At 40.7% G+C, this 22922-nt stretch overlaps 10 protein-coding genes across 10 annotated transcripts; 5 read left to right on the plus strand and 5 right to left on the minus strand.

Annotated features, from left to right (window-relative positions):
- Positions 1-577: 577 nt before the first annotated feature.
- On the plus strand, positions 578-1768 carry SS1G_10742 (predicted protein; the record flags this gene model as incomplete). The annotated part of the gene is made up of 1 exon (XM_001588245.1): positions 578-1768. One exon carries the CDS (start codon positions 578-580, stop codon positions 1766-1768), a length of 1191 nt encoding a protein of 396 aa, XP_001588295.1.
- A 1548-nt stretch (positions 1769-3316) lies between these two features.
- Positions 3317-4361, minus strand: SS1G_10743 (predicted protein; the record flags this gene model as incomplete). Its single annotated transcript, XM_001588246.1, has 2 exons — positions 3317-3565; positions 4296-4361. The coding sequence occupies 2 exons, from the start codon at positions 4359-4361 to the stop codon at positions 3317-3319; spliced, it is 315 nt and encodes a 104-aa protein (XP_001588296.1).
- Positions 4362-6034: 1673 nt separating this feature from the next.
- On the plus strand, positions 6035-6528 carry SS1G_10744 (predicted protein; the record flags this gene model as incomplete). Its single annotated transcript, XM_001588247.1, has 2 exons — positions 6035-6189; positions 6453-6528. The coding sequence occupies 2 exons, from the start codon at positions 6035-6037 to the stop codon at positions 6526-6528; spliced, it is 231 nt and encodes a 76-aa protein (XP_001588297.1).
- A 410-nt stretch (positions 6529-6938) lies between these two features.
- Positions 6939-8558, plus strand: SS1G_10745 (hypothetical protein; the record flags this gene model as incomplete). The annotated part of the gene is made up of 6 exons (XM_001588248.1): positions 6939-7053; positions 7113-7699; positions 7749-7862; positions 7916-8232; positions 8281-8489; positions 8548-8558. The coding sequence occupies 6 exons, from the start codon at positions 6939-6941 to the stop codon at positions 8556-8558; spliced, it is 1353 nt and encodes a 450-aa protein (XP_001588298.1).
- Positions 8559-10539: 1981 nt separating this feature from the next.
- On the plus strand, positions 10540-11713 carry SS1G_10746 (hypothetical protein; the record flags this gene model as incomplete). Its single annotated transcript, XM_001588249.1, has 2 exons — positions 10540-10642; positions 10737-11713. 2 exons carry the CDS (start codon positions 10540-10542, stop codon positions 11711-11713), a joined length of 1080 nt encoding a protein of 359 aa, XP_001588299.1.
- Positions 11714-12542: 829 nt separating this feature from the next.
- On the minus strand, positions 12543-14882 carry SS1G_10747 (hypothetical protein; the record flags this gene model as incomplete). The annotated part of the gene is made up of 6 exons (XM_001588250.1): positions 12543-12664; positions 12710-13278; positions 13326-13690; positions 13737-13774; positions 13825-14311; positions 14367-14882. The coding sequence occupies 6 exons, from the start codon at positions 14880-14882 to the stop codon at positions 12543-12545; spliced, it is 2097 nt and encodes a 698-aa protein (XP_001588300.1).
- Positions 14883-15539: 657 nt separating this feature from the next.
- On the minus strand, positions 15540-15828 carry SS1G_10748 (predicted protein; the record flags this gene model as incomplete). The annotated part of the gene is made up of 2 exons (XM_001588251.1): positions 15540-15680; positions 15754-15828. 2 exons carry the CDS (start codon positions 15826-15828, stop codon positions 15540-15542), a joined length of 216 nt encoding a protein of 71 aa, XP_001588301.1.
- A 362-nt stretch (positions 15829-16190) lies between these two features.
- SS1G_10749 (hypothetical protein) lies at positions 16191-18966 on the plus strand (the record flags this gene model as incomplete). Its single annotated transcript, XM_001588252.1, has 5 exons — positions 16191-16549; positions 16598-17461; positions 17506-18043; positions 18254-18571; positions 18667-18966. 5 exons carry the CDS (start codon positions 16191-16193, stop codon positions 18964-18966), a joined length of 2379 nt encoding a protein of 792 aa, XP_001588302.1.
- A 2049-nt stretch (positions 18967-21015) lies between these two features.
- SS1G_10750 (predicted protein) lies at positions 21016-21163 on the minus strand (the record flags this gene model as incomplete). Its single annotated transcript, XM_001588253.1, has 2 exons — positions 21016-21104; positions 21139-21163. 2 exons carry the CDS (start codon positions 21161-21163, stop codon positions 21016-21018), a joined length of 114 nt encoding a protein of 37 aa, XP_001588303.1.
- A 718-nt stretch (positions 21164-21881) lies between these two features.
- SS1G_10751 (predicted protein) lies at positions 21882-22689 on the minus strand (the record flags this gene model as incomplete). The annotated part of the gene is made up of 3 exons (XM_001588254.1): positions 21882-21886; positions 22016-22078; positions 22230-22689. The coding sequence occupies 3 exons, from the start codon at positions 22687-22689 to the stop codon at positions 21882-21884; spliced, it is 528 nt and encodes a 175-aa protein (XP_001588304.1).
- Positions 22690-22922: the final 233 nt, after the last annotated feature.

Here is a 22922-nt window from a genome sequence, read left to right on the forward strand (position 1 = left end):
GCTTCCCCCAAACCTTCACTAGATACCTTCACTAAATAATCACACCACCCTCCGTAAAACCGTACATCGAACTCTTGGGTCTACCCAACCTTCCAAACCTTCCCATCCTCCTAACCTTTCCACATACAAAACCACGAGACTTAAACGTCTCAATCTGCGACATCTGCGACATCAGCCACTGCATCGATAATCCAGAGAAGTGAAGTGAAGTGGCAGAGGGAAGAACAGGAACGGGCTATCAGAATACGGCTTGCGTATAAATCGAAATAATCTATATTATTTTCGCCATAAAACCTATTCTTGGTTACTTGCTGCTTGCTATTTCCTAGGACATTACTCCACGATTAAAGAACTGCCATACGATTAATTTCCCACCTCTGCTAGTTATCCAGATACTGAAATTACAGCATCTTCTCATATTATTCGCAAGTTCTTACCTACTTGATCCATTCACAAAGAAACAAGTCCACTCCCTCCATTACCACGATCTCATCTCCTTCTCCCTCCATCTCTATCTCTACCTCAACAAAATAATACAAACAACAAACTAAAAAGAAGGAAACTGCAAAACCATACCATGCAACCAACACCCACCCAACAAACCAGAAATACCATCGCATTGAAGCGTCTTCGCGGTAGTGGATCAAGCGGACGCCATCGACCAGGAAGTCGAGCTCGACATGGTAGTCAGCATGAAATTACACCTACCGCAGTCACAAGACCATATCTATCATCTGCGAATGATTTTCCCCCGTTAGGATTCAACGTATTACCTGATTCTAGCGTATTTGGAAGTACAAGTGAAGGAATGACTGAATCGACTATAACAGGAATATTGAGCAGACCAGTCGATAATAGTACGAATAACAGTACTGTGGGAACAAGAGATGGAAATCTAGAAAAAGAGATACAAATGAACATAGGAGCGAACATCTCCCGACGAAGCATGAGACCGAAATCTATATCCGCAAACTACAGCACACCAATTGGGGAATTCATGGGTGGAAAACGCGGCGAGAAGATAGCAGATGGATCTGAAACGCCATCATATATAATAGGCGGAGCATATTCCCGACGAGGAAATATCCTTTCTTCACGATTAAATAGCAGTACTCCAGGAACATCTACACGACACAATCATGGGATTTCCAATACCCATTCTGCACCTAATCCATTTTCGATGACAGCAGCTGCAGGAACCTCTCTTACGCATCGAAGCGCCCCTTATGAGATTAGTAAGAATTTTGATCGGTTGCGTGTGCAGGGTGCTCATTTGGGACTTGTTTCTTCGCCTTATTTTCCGAAGTGTAAGGAGGATTTGGTGAAGCATCGAGAGGGGAGGAAGAATGATGCTAGGGATGCGATGAATCAGCGGATTAGAGATAAAGAGGAGGTTATGCGGTTGAAGAGTGAAGGGGCTTATGTTAGGGTTAAGAGTGCTTTTTTGGGAAGGGTTTTTAGAGATGGGTTGGCTGGGATTTCGGCGAGGAGGACGATTTGGGTACATCCTTGTTTGGATGGGGAGGTGTGTGAGAGAGCGGAATGGCCGTCTTTGCCGGAGTTGAAATATGCTGGGATTAGGAAGATGGGGTTGCCGGTTCCGAGGTATAAGGGTGAGGATGGAATGGTAGGGGGAGAGGTTAAAGCATTCGCAGGTGATAGAGTTGGATTGGGTAGAAGAAGAGCGGATGAGAAAGTCATGTTTAACGAGCAAGTTATTAAGGAAATGGGTCAAATGGGGAGTCTTTTCGAAGCGATCGATGGATAAACTGACTCGAGGTATATGTGGTGATGTGTTTGTTTGTTTGAACATATCTTGCTGGATGAGGAGAATTGCGAATTGCATTGGGATCAGCATAGCGTAGGGATTGCGAAAAGGATTTATGATAGCGAACAGCGTAGCGTATAGCGAGATTTGAAAGGCATAGCGAGCGGCGTAGGCGTAGCGGATGTGTTCCTTTTCTTTTAGATATTTCTTTGTGTTTTTCTCAGGAAAGTGACAGGAAGTTAGTTTAAGCATTGTGTATCTCTCACGGAAAGATATGGCTAAAGGAAACACTTCGACCTCTTTTGCCTTTAGGAAAACTTTAGGGGAAGGTTAGATACCTGTGGGCATAAATTGTGGAAGAGGTTGGGATATATGAAATATATCAGAGGCTCAGAGGCTCAAGGGTACACGAAAGAGATAATTAGCAAGCGGATAATGAGAAATGATGAGAAGATATTTAGACCTTTTCCAAGAATATAAAGAATTTGAATAAGATATTTCATTAATTTCCCTGTCAATATGTTCTACCTTCATTATAGATACTGAAGTAGGAGTAGGGTATCCAATAGTCCGGACTAACAGACTAGATTGAGATTTCAATGTTTGAATACCGAGTAGATTTACTAATCCAGGGGATTCTCTTTCTTAAAATTTAATCTGGATTATCAAATATCCCGCATGAACAAACTCTAGTTCCAATCAATACAGGAAATGAAACTACTTATGCAAAATGATTGGGACAACAAATTGCCTGTACGTCCGGGTGGTCTCACTGAAAGAGATGAATAAACCAAACATGAGTAGCCTGAGATCATTGAAACCATTTCCCAAACTCATCGTGCAAAAATAGATGTCAGGTCAAAGTACTTAGTATGTATAATTTTATAGATGAGAATATACATAGGTATATTAAATAGGGCATAAGAAGAGAGGAAGTCAGAGGAACCTATCGGAAAAACAGATTTTCCAGGATATGCACAGACTACACAGAAGAAGTTTCACCTCCGACCGAACAATCTAAACTAACAAAAATCATCATCTAAGATCTTACAACATAAAAACCTCATAACCTAACAATCTACCTACCTAATAATATACCCCACTCAAAAACATCTCAATAATAGAATCCTACCGATCTATCTAAGGTTACCGCCTAATTAGATTCAGATATTTGATTAGCTAGTGTATTCTTTTATCTGGGGTTATTCAAACAAATACTTCAGATAAAATAATCACATCACACCAGATAATTAAAGACTTATCCAAATCAATATAGAAACTTTTCAAATGATATTAAACTTCAAATATCTATTTTCCAAGTATAAAATTCCTTTTGTTATTACTATTTATTCCCTTACAAGTTCGAAATACAGATAGCCAAGGGCGCAAAGAGTGACCAAGAAAATACTATCTAATATTTCCCTCTAGAATAAATCGACGGACTTATTCCTCAAATATTGTATCCGTTTTATACAAAGAATCGTTCTAGATCTTCTACTTTATTCTCGTTTACAGAGATACGTTTTTCATTTCTCCAACGAAGTTCCTTTAGCGGTGATGAATCCCTGAATCTCTTCTTGCCCAAGACATGTCAGCCAGTACGGAGCCGATCTCCTGCCCGTAAAATGATGCTCTGCCCTCCGCATTCTCTAGCAACAAATATAGTCTATTGCTAGATAATCGGCTCACATAACTGCAGTTCCGGCCTAGCGAGGCCTTCCGGGATGAAATCTCCAAGGCGTAGTCAAAGACCCCTTGCGCGCAAGCGCTTAGTTTGCCATTACTATCACGAAAAACCTATATTAATTTAGCATAAAACGCAGGTGTGAATGGCGTATGCAGATCTGGTTCGCGACAACTAATTTGGTGACTAGTTCTTTCCCCAGCTTCATTTGTAATAATCTCTAGTCACCAAACAGACAAAATTGCCGTCTTAGTATTCTAGTATTCAACATCTAAACCCACAACCACCTGAAAATTTGTATTTATTAGACCCAAGGATATAATAGTCCGCAAGACGTTCTCGGTTCTTTCTCTTTTATGAATACGACACCTCAATCACGACTCCTGGAGAACGGGCCTTCAAATGCCTGAATCCCGGATCGGGATCATGCTTGCTATGATGCTCGTCTGGAGACTTAACCCGAAGCTAACCCTTCAGACCGGATCTCCTTCGCAAAGTCTGTTGACGCGTTTTGAATAGATCTCAATTGGGCTTCTAGTTCCTCAACGATGCTTTCAATGAATATTTGGTGCAAGTCGCTGGGCTTTCGAAGAACAAGTCAACTGTTAGAGGAGGATAACCGTACCTGCTTAAGATATTAGATAGATTACAAAATCAGAAAGAGAATATTGACAAGGGGGTTTTGTACTGTAGTCTGTGTTGTGTAAGCCCCATGGTGACTCGTGTCTTTGGAGTTCTTGCTGTAGCTCCTCGTATTCTTTTCAATCTAATTAGTAGCCAACCTAGGTTGAAGTCATCGTGTTACGTCCCTCCTTCCAATTCTTAATCTCCTCTATGATGCACGAGACCAAGCCTGGAGTCTTCTAAATTGTTAACAGAGGAGTCAAAGGGGAGAACTCCAGAAGGCATGGTGCATTGGCGGGGAATGGACTTGAATTCCCATGATAATCTGATCATGTATGTTGGATTATAGTTTTGGTGTGTAGATACCTAGTTGATAAAATGGCATTTAGAAATGTTCCATTGTTTTGGCATGGGATTTTCAATAGAGGCAGACCAAACTGCCCCATAGTAGGTATTCACTGCGTGATTGGCTAGCAAAACATATGCGAAACTTAACGTAATACTACTGTAGTTTATCAAAAGCATGGACCATTCTGTTATCTACCTAGGTAGGTACCGTATTTTGTTGATATACCGGTAGCATTTTGCTGTAACACAAACAGGATTATGATATAATCCGTGTAATTATCATAAGGCTGGTTGTCTTCCATTATTTACTGATATCAGAGGTTGAAGGGCATGGATAACCAATCAAAGTAGACAATACTGCCACAAGCCTCATCACAACGCTCCAGATTTGTTAACTAGTTCGCCGCTTTATGCTCCATTACAACCTTTCGAACATACAAATCTTTATCGATATATGATAAGGAATAAGCAAGGGAATAACAAAGCAAATAACAATACATCGTCATCTCAACAAGAATTCCGACTCCATTAAAATATCTGTTCATCTCTTCTCTAATTGAATGACAACTTGCCTTCTTAAATTTGTTACTTATTCAACTTTTGGCTGCGCATTACCACTTTGGTTTATTGATTCTGTTCATCCTCTCACAACTGTGGAGCCCACCAAAATCATCAGACACGCCTTTATCTGATCAAGCAAATATGTACGGAATTATAGCAGGAGGTTCATTGAGAAGAAAAGGAGATGGAGAGTCCATCGGGAATGTATGTTAAATAATCCTTTCAGCAGCTTCTATTTCAAAACTTGCATGCAATTTTCCAATTTTCGATGGATTGGGATAATTCATCAAAGTCAAAGTTTGACCATCCATCCCTCCCGATGATAAGGTTATGAACACAAAGGGAGATGGATCTGATGCAACCAAATCTCAAATCTCAGATCTCATCCACATTTCATCCACGTGATTGATATTTAGATTTAAGTGGCAAGATCAGCGGTGAGGAACAAATGAACCAGCCAGACTTGCTGCATTTGAAGTAACTTGCGGCAAAAGAATTTTTTCGGTGTGGTTGGTTGTCCTTCCACCTCTTAGATAAGTGCATTCGAGAACCAAAGTTTGACACAGCTTTGTGCCAATGAGACAAGGCAGTCAATCTGTCAGTCAGTCACAAGACTGATGCTATGCTTGCATTTCTAAGCCTCACCCTGATATTGGGTAGAGGTGATTGGGAAACGGCTAGAAAACCTTCCCTATGGATGAAATCAACAATATTGTCGCAGGTTCTAGATGCTATTTTATTGATCATTGCACCATAAATGACCAGTACTACTGGCGTGGTTGATATGATTATCGATCTCTTTCGTCCTAATGAGAACATGGTGCATAAATTCCGGAGAAAAAAAGAGGATCCTTTGGTGGAACTGTGGAAAGTAAATCCACAATAGTGTTTCCCCCTGAAAAATGATCTCTTCTCCTTTTGCTTTGGCCACCATTGCCTGGAAGCATTTTTGAGGATATTTTTCTTTGGAGAAAGGAGAAAGGAGAAAGAGTGAAAAGAAAGATTGATGCTGGCTATAATGGGAATTGGCCTCTTAGTAGCCAATCATCATGGTTCAAATCATCCTCTCCATGTTAAACAGAGAGAGGGGTAGAAACGAGCCACTAGATCCTCAGCCTCGTGCGGGGTTGGATTTGGAGGTTACCTTTTACTTTATTTACCCTTTCACTTTTTTCTCACCGGAAGGGGTCGTGGTAACTACTAGGTAGGTACCTAGGTACATTTATGATTTTACATTTTACCGGTGAACTGAAACTCTTGGGGATCGTCATAGGATGGGAAATATCTCGCACAAGACCAGGTTCAGCTGTTGTAACAAAGTGGAATTTTTCGGAAGACAGGGATCTTAGGGGATTCTAAGGGGATTTCCGATGCTGAAAGGGCCCAAGCACACTCGAGAAATCCCCAAAAATTACTCTATCTGGCAGTATCTGCTAGCAAAATCTCGTAAACCCTTACACCTTACAGGGCTCCTTCCTCCCTGAATCTTCCTTTCCTTCTAGAAAGAAGTAAGGAAAGAAAGAAAGAAAGAAAGGAAGAATAAATGAATGAATGAAATCATAAGATCATAAAATCATTAAAATTATAAAATCCATTTCTACAACTCCATCACCGAAATCTCTATTACACCCAATTCTTACAACTTTTCAACCTTCATTCAAAAGCATTCAATGTTCATATACTTTGCATATTTTTCTCATTCACTTTGTGTCTCTCGAGCTTACTAGAGACCAATTTATACTATTTGAGGAAATCTATTTTCTGTCTCCTGGTGCAGAAAATAGCTTTATCCTCCGAACTCACCCGTTCCTTACCTTTTAATCGCCGTTGATAACCTCGCGCGATCATTCTTTTCTTTCTTTTGCAACTCACCATTTAATCCTTCATTATACCTTTTTTTCATTCAATTGAGCTCCTAATTCTTCTCTTGAACTTTGACCGTTCGCTACAAAAATGACGCGATTCAAGACAAAGTCTAATGGCTACGGCGTACAGGTTGAGGATACTCAAATCTGCGTGGTAATGGTTGGTCTCCCTGCAAGAGGAAAATCTCTCATTGCACAAAAAGGTACGTACAAACATCAATCGATCCAGGTGCATGCAAATCTAAACATATCTTCTTTACAGCTCAACGTTACCTCAAATGGCTCTCGATCGATGCTCAAGTCTTCAATGTCGGCAACTATCGTCGAAACGCAACTCCCAACCCTACAGCCGATTTCTTCGATACGAGCAATACTGAGGGCGAACGTATGCGCAGAGCTGCCGCCGAAGCTGCTGTCAATGACATGCTTGATTGGTTTAAGAATAAGCAGGGAATTGTTGCCATTCTCGATGCTACAAATAGTACAAAAGAGCGCCGTAGATGGATCAAAGATCGTTGTGATGCCGAAGGGATCGAGACCCTTTTTGTCGAATCAAAATGTGACGACGAGGACTTGATAATGTCAAACATTCTAGAAGTAAAAACGACATCCCCAGACTACGCTGGTTCAGACCCGGAGAAAGCCGCCCAAGACTTTAGAAATAGGATCAAGAACTACGAGAAGGTCTATGAGACAATTGACGATGATGAGAGTGATCTCACCTATCTGAAGATTATGAACGTCGGAAAACAAGTCATCATCAATCGAATTCAAGACTATCTTCAAAGTCGTGTGGTCTATTACTTGATGAATTTGCACATTAAGCCGAGATCTATTTGGTTGTCACGAGTAAGTAACCATTGGATATCATGAATCTCATTTTGCTAAATTTATATAGCATGGAGAGTCGATGTACAACCTTGAGGGAAAGATTGGTGGTGATGCCGAGTTATCTCCTCGCGGGGAGATGTATGCCAAGAAATTACCTGCATTGGTTCTAGAATCAGTAGGGGTACGTACTTTTCCATCGAGATTTAGTTGATATCCCATGACTAATTTAAATAGGACAATCGCCCATTGACTGTCTGGACTTCAACCCTTCGTCGCACCATCGCCACAGCTCGTCACCTTCCTAATGAATATAATCAGCTTCAATGGAAGGCTCTGGATGAACTAAACTCTGGGGTTTGTGATGGACTTACTTATCAAGATATCAAGGAGCAATACCCAGATGACTTTGAGGCCCGTGATGAGGATAAATACAATTACAGATACCGCGGTGGAGAATCTTATCGTGATGTTGTTATTCGACTAGAACCTATTATCATGGAATTAGAGCGATCAGAGGATATTTTGATTGTTACCCATCAAGCTGTTCTTCGGTAAGGTTTATTCGTTTACATGCATACAACCTGCTAACCCCTATCTAGTTGTATCTACGCTTACTTCATGAAGAAGCCTCAAGATGAATCACCATGGATGGCCGTACCTCTCCATACCCTCATTAAGCTCACCCCTCGTGCTTATGGTACACAAGAAGTCCGTTATGATGCACAAATCCCTGCTGTCAGTACTTGGCGTGGTAAAGGTAGTGTTGCGAAGCATGAAGACCCTGTTCCAGACACTACAACTACTGTTGGTAAGTAACTCATTTCTATACTTTCATTGATAACTGCTAATATTCTCCCTAGTTGTAGACGATAAATAAATCTTTAATAACGATGCCATTGTTTACTTTCAGCCATACGATCAATCTTCTAAATGGGCTAGCAACTTTCGTCTACACTATGATTTTCGCCCAGTTTTTGGATGCATAGCGATTTGGCGTTACCTTGATTTGATTTCTCTTTGGACTTTGTGTTACATTCGGAAATGTTTACACATTGTTTTTTTGTCGCTCTTTCTTTGGTTTTGGTTTCATGTGCATATGTTAAATATGGACTCAGGCGGATGAGTGATATCTTGAGCGTTGGAGATGAGGGACTTTGTGAAGTTGGTAGTGAAAAATGGGTTGGGCTTCGACTTGAAAGACTTTTTCTTGTATTATGCTTTTGCTTGGATGGAGTGTATATGAATTGAGAAAAGGACTTGAGCCTTTGAGAGCAAAGAGATACCAAACAGCGAGTTTTGATTGAGAGCGAAGGAAGAAAGATGAAGAATCGTAGGAATCGTAGTAGAAGAGGTTTTTTACATATTAAAAACCAAAAGAGCTTACGGGTATGAAGCGGTAAAGCTGAGAGCGACATCAAGTCTTATATTAGATAGGTACTTAGTGGATGAATGAGGAATTCATGATTACGTTGTCCATATATATTAGGTAGTACTGTATAGTATAGTATAGTAATTTGAGATGCATTGGAATTGTGTTAGCTGGTAGACTCGGTATTCATAAGATGAATGAATGAATGAATGAATGAATGAATGTGAGTTGGGAGGAAATAACCTCGGTACTTGTCGGTATTTAAGTATCTAAGGGGATGAAATTCTAAGGTAGAGTATTGGTATGATATTATGATATTGGTTTGGATGCGATAGATGGTGATTTAAATTTTTTGGCTTGAAATGGGTGAGAGGAGTATGTATATTTTTATATGGGTATGGATATGGGTATCTAATTCTGTGTTAAGGTAACTTAGGCTATTTATCTAGTGATTATTCTGTTTCTGTATTCTTTTTGATTTGGGATGGAGTACGCAGTACGCAGTATTCAGTATGCCGTATGCAGTACGCAGTATTTTGTAATGGGTAATGAATAGATAATTGGTCAGATGATTTAAGCGCTGATAAAACTATATCAAGGTAGGTACTCTGTATGGTGAGGTTAACTTTACCAAGCAAGCGTCTATTGTGAAACAATTCCATTAGTATGTGTTCTTATACTGGACTGGTACAGTATTTATAGACTGGGGTGCTTTTTTATATGGATACGGAGTACTTCGTGTGTAGGTAGGGAGTATGAGGGAATATTAGATAGGCTATGTAGCTATTTATATTATAGTACATCGCAATACATACATACATACATAGTACATACATGCATGCATAGCGCAATATGTATGGGGTTGATATTAAGCGCTTATCGATAGGTAGGTAGGTACTCGAGTAGGTATCTTAAGTTTCTGAATCTGGTTTTTGGTTGGTTGGTTAGTTGATTGCTTTTTTGAATGGATGGATAGATGAATAGATGATGGTGTATGTTGGTGTATGTTGGTGTATGTTGGTGTATGTTGGTGATATGCATATGCATGCTTGAGAAAGGGATTTGGGGCGTGGTGAGGACGCATTGCTATAATAGATACCTAGGTAGGTGAGGAGGTGATTGATTGATGAGCGCAGGGTTTATTAAATGGTTAGAGGAGATGGGGAAGGTAGGTGAGGTATTTATATATATATATATAAGGAGGAAAAAAGATGGAAAAGAAAATGATTGACTGAACTTGTGGGATTTTGATTTGTTTGATTCTAGTGTCGAGTTTTTGGATTCATTTTTAAATTTGAAAGATTTTTGTTGTTTTTGTTGTTTTTTGGTTTATTGATTGATACCCTTTCTGCTTTTCTTTCTTTTTTATTTACTTACTTCTTTATCTTTTCCTCTGGATTTACGAGAATTAGAAGAATTTGGATTTACTATTATTACCTGATTTTCAATTTCCCCAGAATTAGAGGAATTCATACCAAGGGAAATAGCCATGTATTCGCATATGTCAATATCTGCTTTCTCGCTGCTGGCCAGTTTGATCGCTTTGATAGATGCATATCCTACACAATATCTAACACCCGGTTCATCAGAAAGTAAGTTTATGTGGTTTCTGATCCTCCTGCCTCCTACTTCTTCATTTCTCCCTTTCAGAAGAAACAAAACAAAAACTAACTCGTTTCCTTATAGCCCTCTCTAATTCCAATCAACCACAAACTCCTCTTAACCTCTATACTACCACATATCTCCATCCCTCTCACGCCGGAATCCTTAACTTCTATCCACCTTCTTTCTCATCCTCTTCATCATCCTCCTCCTCACCCCTCCCAATCCCCTTCACCCTATCCTCCACCTGTCCACAACTCCATCAATCCCGGACAAGCTTAACCAACAACCTCCTCTCCAATCTCCATCTCCTCTACCCTAACGGTCCCACTTCCTCTCCCTATTACACATTTTCACCTGGCTCTTCATCATCCTCTTCCTCCTCCTCATCTCCCTCTACTTCTCCCCAAAACCAAAATCAAGATACATACACCCTCTCCACAACCAGCACCCAACCCAGCACACAAAAAACCACCTCCTTCAAAACCACCCTCTACATCTCCATCACACCCTCCACAAAAGCAGGAGTTTCAGATATTTCTAAAGAAGAATGGAAGATGTTTTTGGGAATGTTGGGGTTAGTTAATAGAGGGGTAAGCGAGGAGATGAAAGGGATGGGATGGGGGAAATTGGGGATGAGGGGGGAGATTCCTAGGGTACGAGGTGGAGTGGCTTTGGATTCTTTAAAAGGGAGGGAGAAGAGGAGATTGGGACCTTCGGATGTGGTTTTTCCTTCTTCTTCTTCTTTGTATCCTGGAGAGGAGGAGGGTGAAGGAGAAGGAGAAAATGAAAATGAAAATGGAATCCAAAACAAACCCAAACCCCAAAAAGTTTCATTCACATACACAGCAACATGGATATACTATGGTATTAGCATCGACGAAACAGGAAAAGAGATATTGAGGGAATGTTCACAGATACCTTTAAGTGCGCAAATGCATACGGGTATTAAAATTGATTCTGAGGGGAAGAGGGAGAGTGGGAATGGAAAAAGTGGTTATGAGGGTAGAGTTAAGGACGAAGTGGAGGGGGAGGAAGATAGGTGGAAGATTGATCTGTAGAGTTCGGGTTTGGAATTATTTGGTATGTATGTAACTATATATCACTCGGGTATATGCATATGTATATGTATATATATATAAGGATACCTAGTAGGCAGGATGGATGAGTGAAAACAAGGGAGGATCCCTAGTTAAGGTTATTTCGGGGCTGGAGTTGGAGCTGGATGAATATCGATGTATTGGTATTTGGTATTGGAAATGTGTAATTTATATCTCGGGATAGGAATATTTGAGATCTATTATGAATTATAGAATCATAGATGTTATAGATGTCATACACACACACACATAAATATAAATCACAACGAAAACCAAACCAAAAAATCCATACCCGAAACTCCACTCTAGAAAGACTTACAGGTGATATTTTTATTCTATCAATCCGGCCATATTATCTACTACATGTAATCAGGAGCTGATTATTTTAATATTTAATATTTGTAAGATTATATAAATTTTCTAGGAAATCTTATATATATGTACCTAGATACCTGGGTATTAGAATGATGATTTATAAAATTCAAGATTACAATAATATTTGAGAATACTTATCTAGTATATACAGAGGAGGAGGAGGATCACCAGATAATTAGCTGAAAAGATAAAGCTTGGCTGGTTTAATGTTGGAAAATCACTATATATTATAGATTAAGGTTACGGGATTATATTTTTCAACGAATCTGAATTCTAAATGATGAGGTCAAAAAATATAAGATAGAAGTACAGTGGTCGTATTACGAAAACCGAGTTTTGGGAACATAGAAACACATGGATAAATAAATTGGTATAAAGCAACATAAGACTTGTATATTCTCGTCTTCACAACTCCTTACTCACCCCTTCCTAACATCAGTTCATCAAATCTCCTCCTAACCTCCGGCATAGCTCTCAAATGAGCCTCCAACTCTTCCTTTTCATCCTCCAATTTCAATCTCTTCTCTGCATCTAATCCTGTAAAAATGTATTTTCCCTGTCCATCAAATTGTAATATCTTACTATGATATTTCCATAAACTTCTACGATGACTGACCGTCATCAATGTAATATCTAGTGCCTTCGCATGTTCGTACATGATTTTTTCCATTTCTAGAGTGACGCTACTGGTGCATTCATCTAGAATGGCATATTTTGGTCGATTATAGAAGAGGCGAGCCATAGCTACACGTTGTTGAAGTCCTCCAGATAACACATCGCGCCATTCAGCTTCGGCGTCCCAACCATTGGGGAAAGTTGTAACGAGGTGATCAAGATCGAGGATGGAGAGGATAGCAAGAAGGTCAGAATCGGTTATACCTTTACTGCGCATGGTACGAAGAGAGTCAGGGTAAATGATTTGTTGCCGAAGAGATCCGGCGCTAAGGTATGGTCGTTGGGGAACGTAGAAAACTTGGGAAAGGGGTGGTTTGCGGACAATACCGCCATATACGGGCCATAAACCTCCCAGAATGCGGAATAAGGAAGATTTACCACATCCGTTTGGTCCGACTACTAGAACGTGATCCCCACGTTTCATGGAAAAGGATAGTTTTCGGACGAGAATACTTCCACCAGGAGTGATGATTGGCCTAAGAATGGTTAGCAATTGTAAAAATTAGGCTTGAATAGAACATACACATCAACAAATTCAATGTCCTCACTTTCAATCACAGTACCTCTTCCTCTCATCAATTCCAATTGTTCACCAGAATTGTCCTCAGATACCAAAGTTTTAACGAATCGTCCAGCCTTGATCTCATCCATAACTTCCAAGAGTGTTGCAACTCGTGAGGTATAGCCGGCTAATTCAGTAACCTCCTTGTAGGAGAACATTACTCGACCGAAGGCATCCGAACTAGAAAGTAATAATCTTCGATTGGTTACGAAGCTTTCTGTTCTATCACCCATACTTGCTGAACTTGCACCTGGTACCTTAAAAAATACCGGGACACTACATAGAATAAGTCCTAGAGCTCCCCATACGTATTTGATAACGAAATCCTATAGCAGTTAGCTCCGCTCCCGGAAACGGTGTCACGTTATTTACCTCCATTATCCCATGTGTGAACCTTCGTCTCAAAATATCTATGACGACATTAGTTGAATGTCAGAGATCAAAGCAAGGCGATACTCACAGTTTACATGTTTTATGAGTGTAAAGTAGCCTTTATCCAAAGTATCCTTTTCCGCTTCGTGCCCGTTATACAATGCGACCTCCTCACTATAATCTATCAATCTCGAATGTTGAAATCGGAATTCTCCTTCTAATCTTGCTTCATCTGCCACATATTTGCCAAAAGGAGGAGTCAATGCTCTCATAACATTTGCTGAAAGTTGTACCAGTAGCGACATAAAAAGAAGCCCCTCGCCACCAACACTTTTGGAAAGAGAATAGTTGTATATTGCCATATCTAATGCTGGTTTTGCGAGATTTCCATATAATTCCGCCAGACTATTCGCAAATTTTGATACATCCACAGTTATTAATTGATCTGCATTCTTTATTCGATCATCGAGAGCAGAGAGGGAGTAAAATGTCATATTCGACAAGTATCTATCGTGGATATAATTCGTTAATCGTGTTCGGTATTGAAGCGCAAGTTTACACTGATGATATGAAAGCTATAGATGTCATATATTAGCTTAATCACAGCAGAAGGGGTCATGTGGTACATACCATAGAATTCGTGAACGTTGCAGGAACCGCGATCAACATCCACCATACAATGCCAATCAAAAAGTCTTTTCCTTTTCCTCGTACCAGACTTGAAACCAGTGCACCATCCATGGCTGCAACTTTCAAACTGATCAGAGTTCTGATGACAAGGAAGATACTGTGACTGACAAGCAATCGCATCTCCTTACTCCTCCATCCGGGAATACATATCTTCAAAAGCCGGATCAGATTCTTGAAAAATTCTCTATTCAACTCGACCTTTTTTCTTTCAGTTCCTTGCGCGCCATTTCCCAGTGCAACCGGACCTCTTCTTCGCGATTCTGCATGACGAATGGCTGCAGCCTTTTGTTCGGAAATGGCAGATCGTATGCGATTGAGAAGAGCGAAGAATAATGTCAAATAAACCGTCCGAGAGATCTTTGTTCGATGTTTGAGGTATAATGATGTGAGGTCAGATATTATACTCTTGATCGTTCTATCCGGTGGCAGGAAACCGATTTTAGATTGCGCAGCCATTATAATAAGCTTTGTAAAACAGACTCCGGGATACTGTTATGAGCAGCTCAGCGAGTCTGCAGATATAAAGGCTTCATGAGTAGATGCAGTGAAGGACTGATCAAGAACTTAGATGGCTCTCAAGTGTATTTTCGTTGTTGTGCATTTGCAAATGTTGCCATCGTTCATCGTTACATGCGCTGATGTTTCCTGGGGTTTGTCCTCGGCGCATCTTCACATGCCAACCGCTTCCCGGAATGGAGAAATCTGGGGTAAAATACACTGTGCACGTGACTACATCGACAAAGTGTTTGTTTATTAACCTATTGCTTGCTATAAGTTCTATCTTTCGTACATTGTTTGATTTTTAGATCGTTTCATTTTTATAGGTTCAGCTACAGTTTATTTTTCTGTCTTTACATATGAGATCTATCCTATACCGGGGATTTTCTCTACAAAATTTTACTATGAATCATGAATCATACTCCGCACATTACCCTAGTGATTTTCTAGTGATGGCTATTTTGGCAGCGATGAAGGGCCAATCACACTATAAACTTCAGTGGACCAGCGACTTCAGAATTGTCGGCGTAGAGTCCGCCGAGATTCAAACTCAACTCTGAGGTTACTCGATTCAATCAAGAGACATCGTTGCACATAATTGTTCTATCGCTGAGCTTATGGCTTGACATCGCCACACATCCAGAAATGATGCATTTCCGGAGTCGAAGAGTTCTGGCTGAGCTCCATCCACACTTCACAGCCTCCTGCAAGATGCTCACTCTGCCACAATTTGATACCGACGAGAACCGCATTTGACTATACAGGTAGGTGTTCTGTGGCATGATAGCTTCCATTAGGTATCCCAAGGTTTTATTCTATGACATCTTACGATTGATTTCCATTTCCTTCTTTGGAATTCGAACCTCTCTGTGAAACGTGTATTCCTGTCAGCCGCACATGACATTTGCGTCTAGCTTTTAATATATATCTTTAAGTAAAGAGCGCACTTTGAATTTTTCGTTGTTTTGTCCATATATCTTTCGATTCTTATACCAATTTTTTAATTGGGACTGAATTCAATACTCTTATTCTCTTGACCCTTGGTCTTACTCCACGAAATCAATCTCGTATTCGATTTGTACATTGCACAGCCATATATTGTCGAGAATATAGTGCTTCCGTGCTTGTATTAGACTCGTAAGAGCTATGGAAGCAATAGGGGCAATCAGCAATATTGCTGGTATCCTATCCGCTGGGATACAAGTTTGCGAGGGGCTTGTTAATTATTATAATGCCTGGAAAGGTAGCAAAAAGGAAAATGCCGACATGATTAAATCCATGGAAAGTCTTTCGACCAACTTTGCTATATTAAAGGCCACCTTACAGAGTCCTACTTTCGATAAGTTAATGGCCAAAACTGTGGAGTCTAAGGTTTTGGACTGCGAAGACAGTATCACAGAATTGCAGGATGAATTAAAGAAGGTCATGATTTGCAAACCTTCAGTGGTAGAGAGAAATAATTTGGTGGCAACGAACAGCCATGATAACAATGGATTTAGGGACAGGATGACAGAACAAGGAAGAAGAATTCTCTATCCATTCAGGAAGAGTACATTAATGAGATTACAAGAGAACATCGAACACATGAGGAGTAATCTGGTCTTTGCTATGGATATTTTAAATTTGTATGCGTCGAATTCCCAAGACTCAAGCACATCCTAATGATTAGCTAGGTCCACGGCCTCGACCACGGCGGGGAGAGTTGCTGATATTTCGAAACAAGTCACAATGATTAGTAGCGGGTTAGATGCTATCATCACTCAACAAATGGATAAAGAAAGTATCCAAGTCCTGAATTGGCTGTCTACAATTGACTGTCACTCCAAGCAACGCGAAATACTCAGTCGAAGACACCAAGGTACCGGCGAGTGGCTCTTTGAAAGCCAGAAATATCAAAATTGGCTAGATGGAAAGGATAGATTACTGTGGTGCTCAGGTTCACCTGGAGCGGGCAAAACAGTCCTTGCTTCCGCCATTGTCGACAATTTGGAAACAAAGTTTTCATCCTCGAATGTGGGCGTGGCATTCATCTATTGTAACTACGCAGAGAAAACAACGATTGCCGAATATCTCGCGAGCATTGTACAGCAGCTTGTCCGACAAGGATACGTAATTCCGGATTATGTTCTTGACTTATATCGCAAACATAGGTCTAATGGAACAAACCTGACGAGCGCCGAGGCTGTACACCTACTTCATTTATTAACGTCTGAGTTCCCCCGCTTGTATATAGTCGTCGATGCCTTGGACGAATGTGATGAAACCAAGAAAACAAGGTCAAACCTCATTCGTGAATTACGGAATCTGCCTTCAAATACAAACCTCCTCCTTACGTCACGTCGTCTAGGGGATATTGAAGATAAGTTGTCTGATTGTCCACATCTCGAAATTCGAGCTAGCGACCATGATGTGCGAGCTTATCTGGAAGCTCGTATAGATACCGAGGAGAATATCCTCAAATTTTGCAAGAAGGATCCGGCCCTACGGGAGACAATTGTAGGAAAAATCGCGGAGAAGGCTCATGGAATGTTCGTTGAGTAGGACTCCCCATCTCCATGTCATATACTGATTTGTTGGCTAGGTTCCTTCTTGCCCATTTACACATAGAAGCTATTGCTTCAGAACTTAAAATCAGCCGTATTAAAAAAGCATTGACTAGCCTGCCAAATATCCTAGACAGCTCCTATGATGATGCCATGAAGAGAATCATGGAAGGACAAGACAAGAATCGTAAAAACTTGGCTATGAATATTTTAATGTGGCTGTCTTGTGCAAAGAGAATCTTGACAGTTCGCGAGCTCCAGCATGCCATCGCTATCATGGAACTCGATCCTGATGAGGACGAATTAGATGAAGAGGATTTTTACGAACAAGACTTGCTCTTAACAGTCTGTGCCGGTCTAGTGGTAGTCGACCCAGAGAGTGGTATTATCCGTCTGTGTCACTATACTCTTCAAGAATACTTGGAGCGCCATCGCTCAAAGTTCTTTGCCGATGCTGATATCTTGATCACTCGGGCTTGCATTAGGTATTCGTCTTTGGACGATTTCAAGGAACCAGAAAATCCGGATCGCGAGGTCATCAAAACTCTGCTTAGACAGTACGGTCTGTTGTCGTATGTAAGCCCGTACTTATGCGCACATGCTGAAGGCACGGCAGAAATAGAACTTACGGACCATATACTGTATTTTTTCAACCAAGAAATACTCGCAAATTGCGCACTTGCGGCTATGGTCGCGTTCGGGATACGCAATACGATCGAACTTTCCCCTTCAATCGTAGCTGTTGCCATGTTTCAATTACCAATAATCATCGGCATAATTGTCAAGTCAGGGGCAGACATTGAGGCAACCTGTTCTAAGGATTTCACGCCTCTGTTTATGGCAGCAGAAATGGGCCATTTGTCTGTAGCTTCAGGTGTCGTCGCCTCCAAGCCAGACTTTTTGGCTAAAGATTATCGCGGAGATAATTCACTTCACAAGGCTTCATTGGGAGGTTATACTGAAATTGTGAAACAGCTTGTTTCTGCCAAGCCCTCTTTGATTGAAGTTCCACTTGAAGAGAATTTCAATAAAACGGCACTCATCATAGCCATCAGTCGCGACCATGAAGAAATGATCAGAGCTATGATAAAGATTGGAGCCCGTGTAAACGCATTACACAGTTTAAAATGTATCCAGTTGTTGAAATCAATCGTGGCAACCTTCCAGGAACCATCGATTTATTGATAGAAAGGAGGTAGATGTCGATGCGCGGGTTTCGCGAAAATACTGCCCTATTCATGGCAAGCACATCTGGAAACACTGAAGATGTAAAAACCTTGCTAGCACCAGGAGCGAAAGTCCATACTACTACGAATGCTCACTCGGGTACGGCACCACTTCATGTCGCCAGCTCAATCCGCAAGATAATGCCATCATTGCCGAGGAACTTATTCGTCATAGTACGGATGTTAGTAGTTATCATCTATTCCATCCTACATCCTTCTGGTATGAAAGTTGTGATGAAGGCTGGGGCTAACATCCAAGCCAAAGGCAAGTAGTGAAGCTGCATTGTATTGCACAAAGCCGTTTTGGGGGGGTTGGCTGTTGTTAGGATAGTGTAAAAGCTCTCATCGATGTTGATGTGGATCTCCAAACAAAAACTTTTGAAGGGAAGACGGCTCTGGATTTCACTTGAAAGTTGAGAACCATGCGTCCACAGTAAAGAGCTCGTTAATTTGTCGACGGAGGCGACGATGAAGAAATGTAGCCTTGATGCTGCAGTTCTAGTGATGGCCGAATATACATGTCAGTCAGCCATAATACCATGATTTCCCATTTCGCGTCACGGACTCAGAGAAAGTCAACCTTACTCAATCATTACGGCTTAGCGCTTAAGAAGACTACGAGAAAATTGACTACTCTTCTCTAACCTCCTATTTCAAGCCTGGTTGGCAAATTTTCAGCATGGTTCTGTAAACCTGGAAGACAAGCCAGGCTACCAAATGTCCTGGATGAGTATCATGACACGCAGGAATTACGTCTCATATGTCTAGGACGGCTGTGATCTAACCAAACTTTTGCCATCAAAACAACACATCCCAAAACGTTAGATATGGCGGGTTAGTCAGTGCTTACATGTATGTAAACTGGCATCAGTGTTGGTACTCATCCTTCAACAAACTCAAATGTCCAGGGGGTTATTCATTGTTGAATCTATTTGCAGTATTGAGTTGTAAGATTAAGATCTCATTACCTTAATTTACCGGTTAGGATCACTTTATTGTTTAATACTATTCCAATCTTCCATTATATATCTAACCCAATTCCGAGTATTTAAATATAATCCGAACAATTGCAACTATGACATCGAGAATATCTTTTTATATCGTTCAAAATACTAGTGTAGCGAATAAATACTGAGTAAATTTATAACCAAAAATGGTTATGATTAATACCTAACTATAATCTGGTCTTCGCCAGATAGAAAAGAAACCCAAGTGTGCAGCAATATCTAACCTCTATAATTATTGTTACAATAAATCGATATATCAATGGGATTATCTATGGACCAATCCTCTCCGCATTACTGTAAGAAATCACAATAACCGCTAATTCCGAACTGACAGACCGACAAAAGTCACCAGCTTACATTTAGTTCACAACTAAGTCCTAATCCATCTCACAACCAAAACCAGTAAGCCAAATCCAAAAACGAAAATAAAAACAAAACTGCTTCCTCAATGAACGGATCAAAAATACAAGGCATACATCAGAGAAACTCCACATGAAAGGCTTCCTTACGCCTTCGTATCTTATGAAGCCTCTTTTAAAAAGATAGATGTAAAAAGATGTAGATGGAGCAAAACATCAGAGTTAAAGCTGGACATATACAATTTCCAGTGGAGGGAGAATGTGAGTTAGAGCCGAATAATGAGATGGAACGAAGTTCGAACTAAAAGATTAGGCTCTTTCTTTTTGGGAATTTTCAATACATAGAATGAGTCATGACAAGTTTCTGGTTTTTGAAGCATCTATGGGTGACTGCAAAGATTTCTTCAAAACTCAGCAAGGTCAAATTTAATTTTTAACTTGTTGGCGAGGCCAAAAGGTTTCGGGATGAGGATTTGCTTTAGATAATATAAGAGAATATTCAGATTGAACTTGCAGAGTATGGAAGGTAAGGGCAGAAGTACGAGAAGGGTAACATGATATAGTATTTATCATTCTACAGATCTCCTGTTTTTTGGCCTTTTGAAAACAACGCGGTGTTCCATCTCGGGGAGTCAGCATGAGGAAATGGTTTTTCGAGTATATTCGAATTCTCTCGCCAATATATTTAGGTTCTCGATTGATATACAAATAATTAGCTGGGATTTTGCAGGATTGACTTGTTTGTGGTTGCGCAGTCCATGGGAAAGTTGTTTTCTTGTCAAAGGTAGGACTTATGAGTATTCGCAGTTGTCATGAGAGCCATACGATGGCATATATAGCTGCGAAACGTGAGTACTGCGATGATTGTTTGCGGGATTCCCCCCCGTATATTTGGCTATGATGGTGAGAGTACTAACTTTTCCGGGGTTTTCTTCGTTTTTTTCTTGCGTGATACTTTATACCATACAGCGAAGCTCTGGTGGGAAGTTGTAGAAACGATGGAAAGTTTTGGCTGGAGGATGTTGTTGGGTTGTCCTTTGAGTACCTAGTATTGATTGCATTTCCTGTTGTAAGATTACCAGTAGAAAGGCCTGTAGCGGCCATTTTTCGACTGAGTATCCCGTCCATTTAAAGTTCCTGATGTATTGATCAAGAAAATAGTTGTGGTGTGAATTTTTGGATCTTGTGGGACGCAATGATACGACTTGAATCCGAACCCAAAATGTGACATGCCATTTGTTGCGAATTGATCCAACAAATAGCAGTCTGGTGAGGGAGTACCGTATCACGTAGAATTCTTACCTAGTGAAGGTAGAAGTAAACTGTATCATGGCTAGTAACTACAAATCAACAGTATAATAGATGGATTAATTTCAATATCCAATGTCACGTTGAGGTCTTAAACAGTCAGTCTTATGGAAACTTGTAATTATGTTAAAATAGTTATAGAAATAGAGAGGCTAAGTTCTAGTCAACCAATCGAACACCGAGTGTAAAATATATATGCCTTTAGCTCCATGCTAGAAACGTCGTATCTGAATTGTCAACGTCACGCCCTATCCATGCCCCTGTCCAGCAGTACAATCATATTGAAAGAAACCCCCCAGTTATTCCCATGCCCAAACTGATCACCAAGCAAGCTATCCACAGATATCCAAACCGTTATACCCATCCAATTAGTATCATTCGCTGCCACAATTCTTTGCGACAGGGTCATAATGTGTCCCTAGGCCCCAGCACAGATGGATGAAATCTTGCCAGCGGCTTTGGGGAACAAGTAATCTAGACTGGAGCCCATTACCGTTTGGGTGTGTTTCAACATCTATACTATGGCACGTATCAGTATTAGGTTGTCCAAATCGTCGGGCCATGGAGCATAGTATCTATACACAATAGTGTACATCTCCATCCCCCTTTTCCGCTAGGAGAAAACAATGTATGAAACTTTCCACGAACCTCTGGAGACAAGCGAGGCGGCTTTAGTTTGAAAAGTATTGTCGTTTTGCCTGCTTTTGAGATCTGCAGTATGGCACATTAGTACTAGCGATATTAAAATTGGGAGGTTTGGTATGCAGACCTGAGTTTGGAAACGGGGTTTTATCATTCAAATTTGTGAATGAATTATGTGACTCAATATCTGTTGATTCATCTTTCTTTTGATTTTCTTTACCCAAAGCAGCAAGGTTTGGCAGATGCCCCGGGCTCTCGAATCTGGGATACTTTCCAGTTAACTGTCCGCCAAGTTTCTCAAGCTTCCTGATCAGAACTTCAGCCACATGATATGAGCTTCCATCTTCGGTACGAGGAGTTGCAGCAGAGATATCTCTTGGGTGTGCTCTTCGTCTCCGTCTGGTATCGAGCGGGCTTGACCCCCATGATGGTGAAGAGTTCAAACCACCTGAGTCAGACAAAGCGTGTGCTTGCAGATTACTAGTCATGATGCCGATACCGATAACAGCAGGTGTGTAGATACCAAATGCTGAGAGAGTAGCTAGAACAGCTATATTCTGGACACTGAGGAGGAGGAGATTTGGTATGGCTGTGATTGAGGATTTTTCGAGGTGAGCTGTTGTAAGCATTTCGGTTTCGGATTCCATGAAACTATGTGCAACACCTAGGCAGACACCCATAAGAAGGGATAGGAAAATGGTAGGATGCATGAAGGAGATGAATTTAATATTGAGGTATTTGAAGTACTGCTGCGCTGTTGATTTTTTTGTTTGATGGTTTGGGTCTGAAGAGATGTTTGAGTTGAAGTTGAAATCCCGGCGGGGTTGGATGTTTGGTTGAAGTTGAGTTGGAGGCTGAGTTGGAATTTGAGTTGCAGGTTGAAAGTAAGGAAGAGGTAGGACAAAAGACCTTT

Source organism: Sclerotinia sclerotiorum, genomic scaffold (genome assembly GCF_000146945.2).
Source record: "Sclerotinia sclerotiorum 1980 UF-70 scaffold_16 genomic scaffold, whole genome shotgun sequence".
In the NCBI taxonomy this organism is placed as follows: Eukaryota; Fungi; Ascomycota; class Leotiomycetes; order Helotiales; family Sclerotiniaceae; genus Sclerotinia; species Sclerotinia sclerotiorum.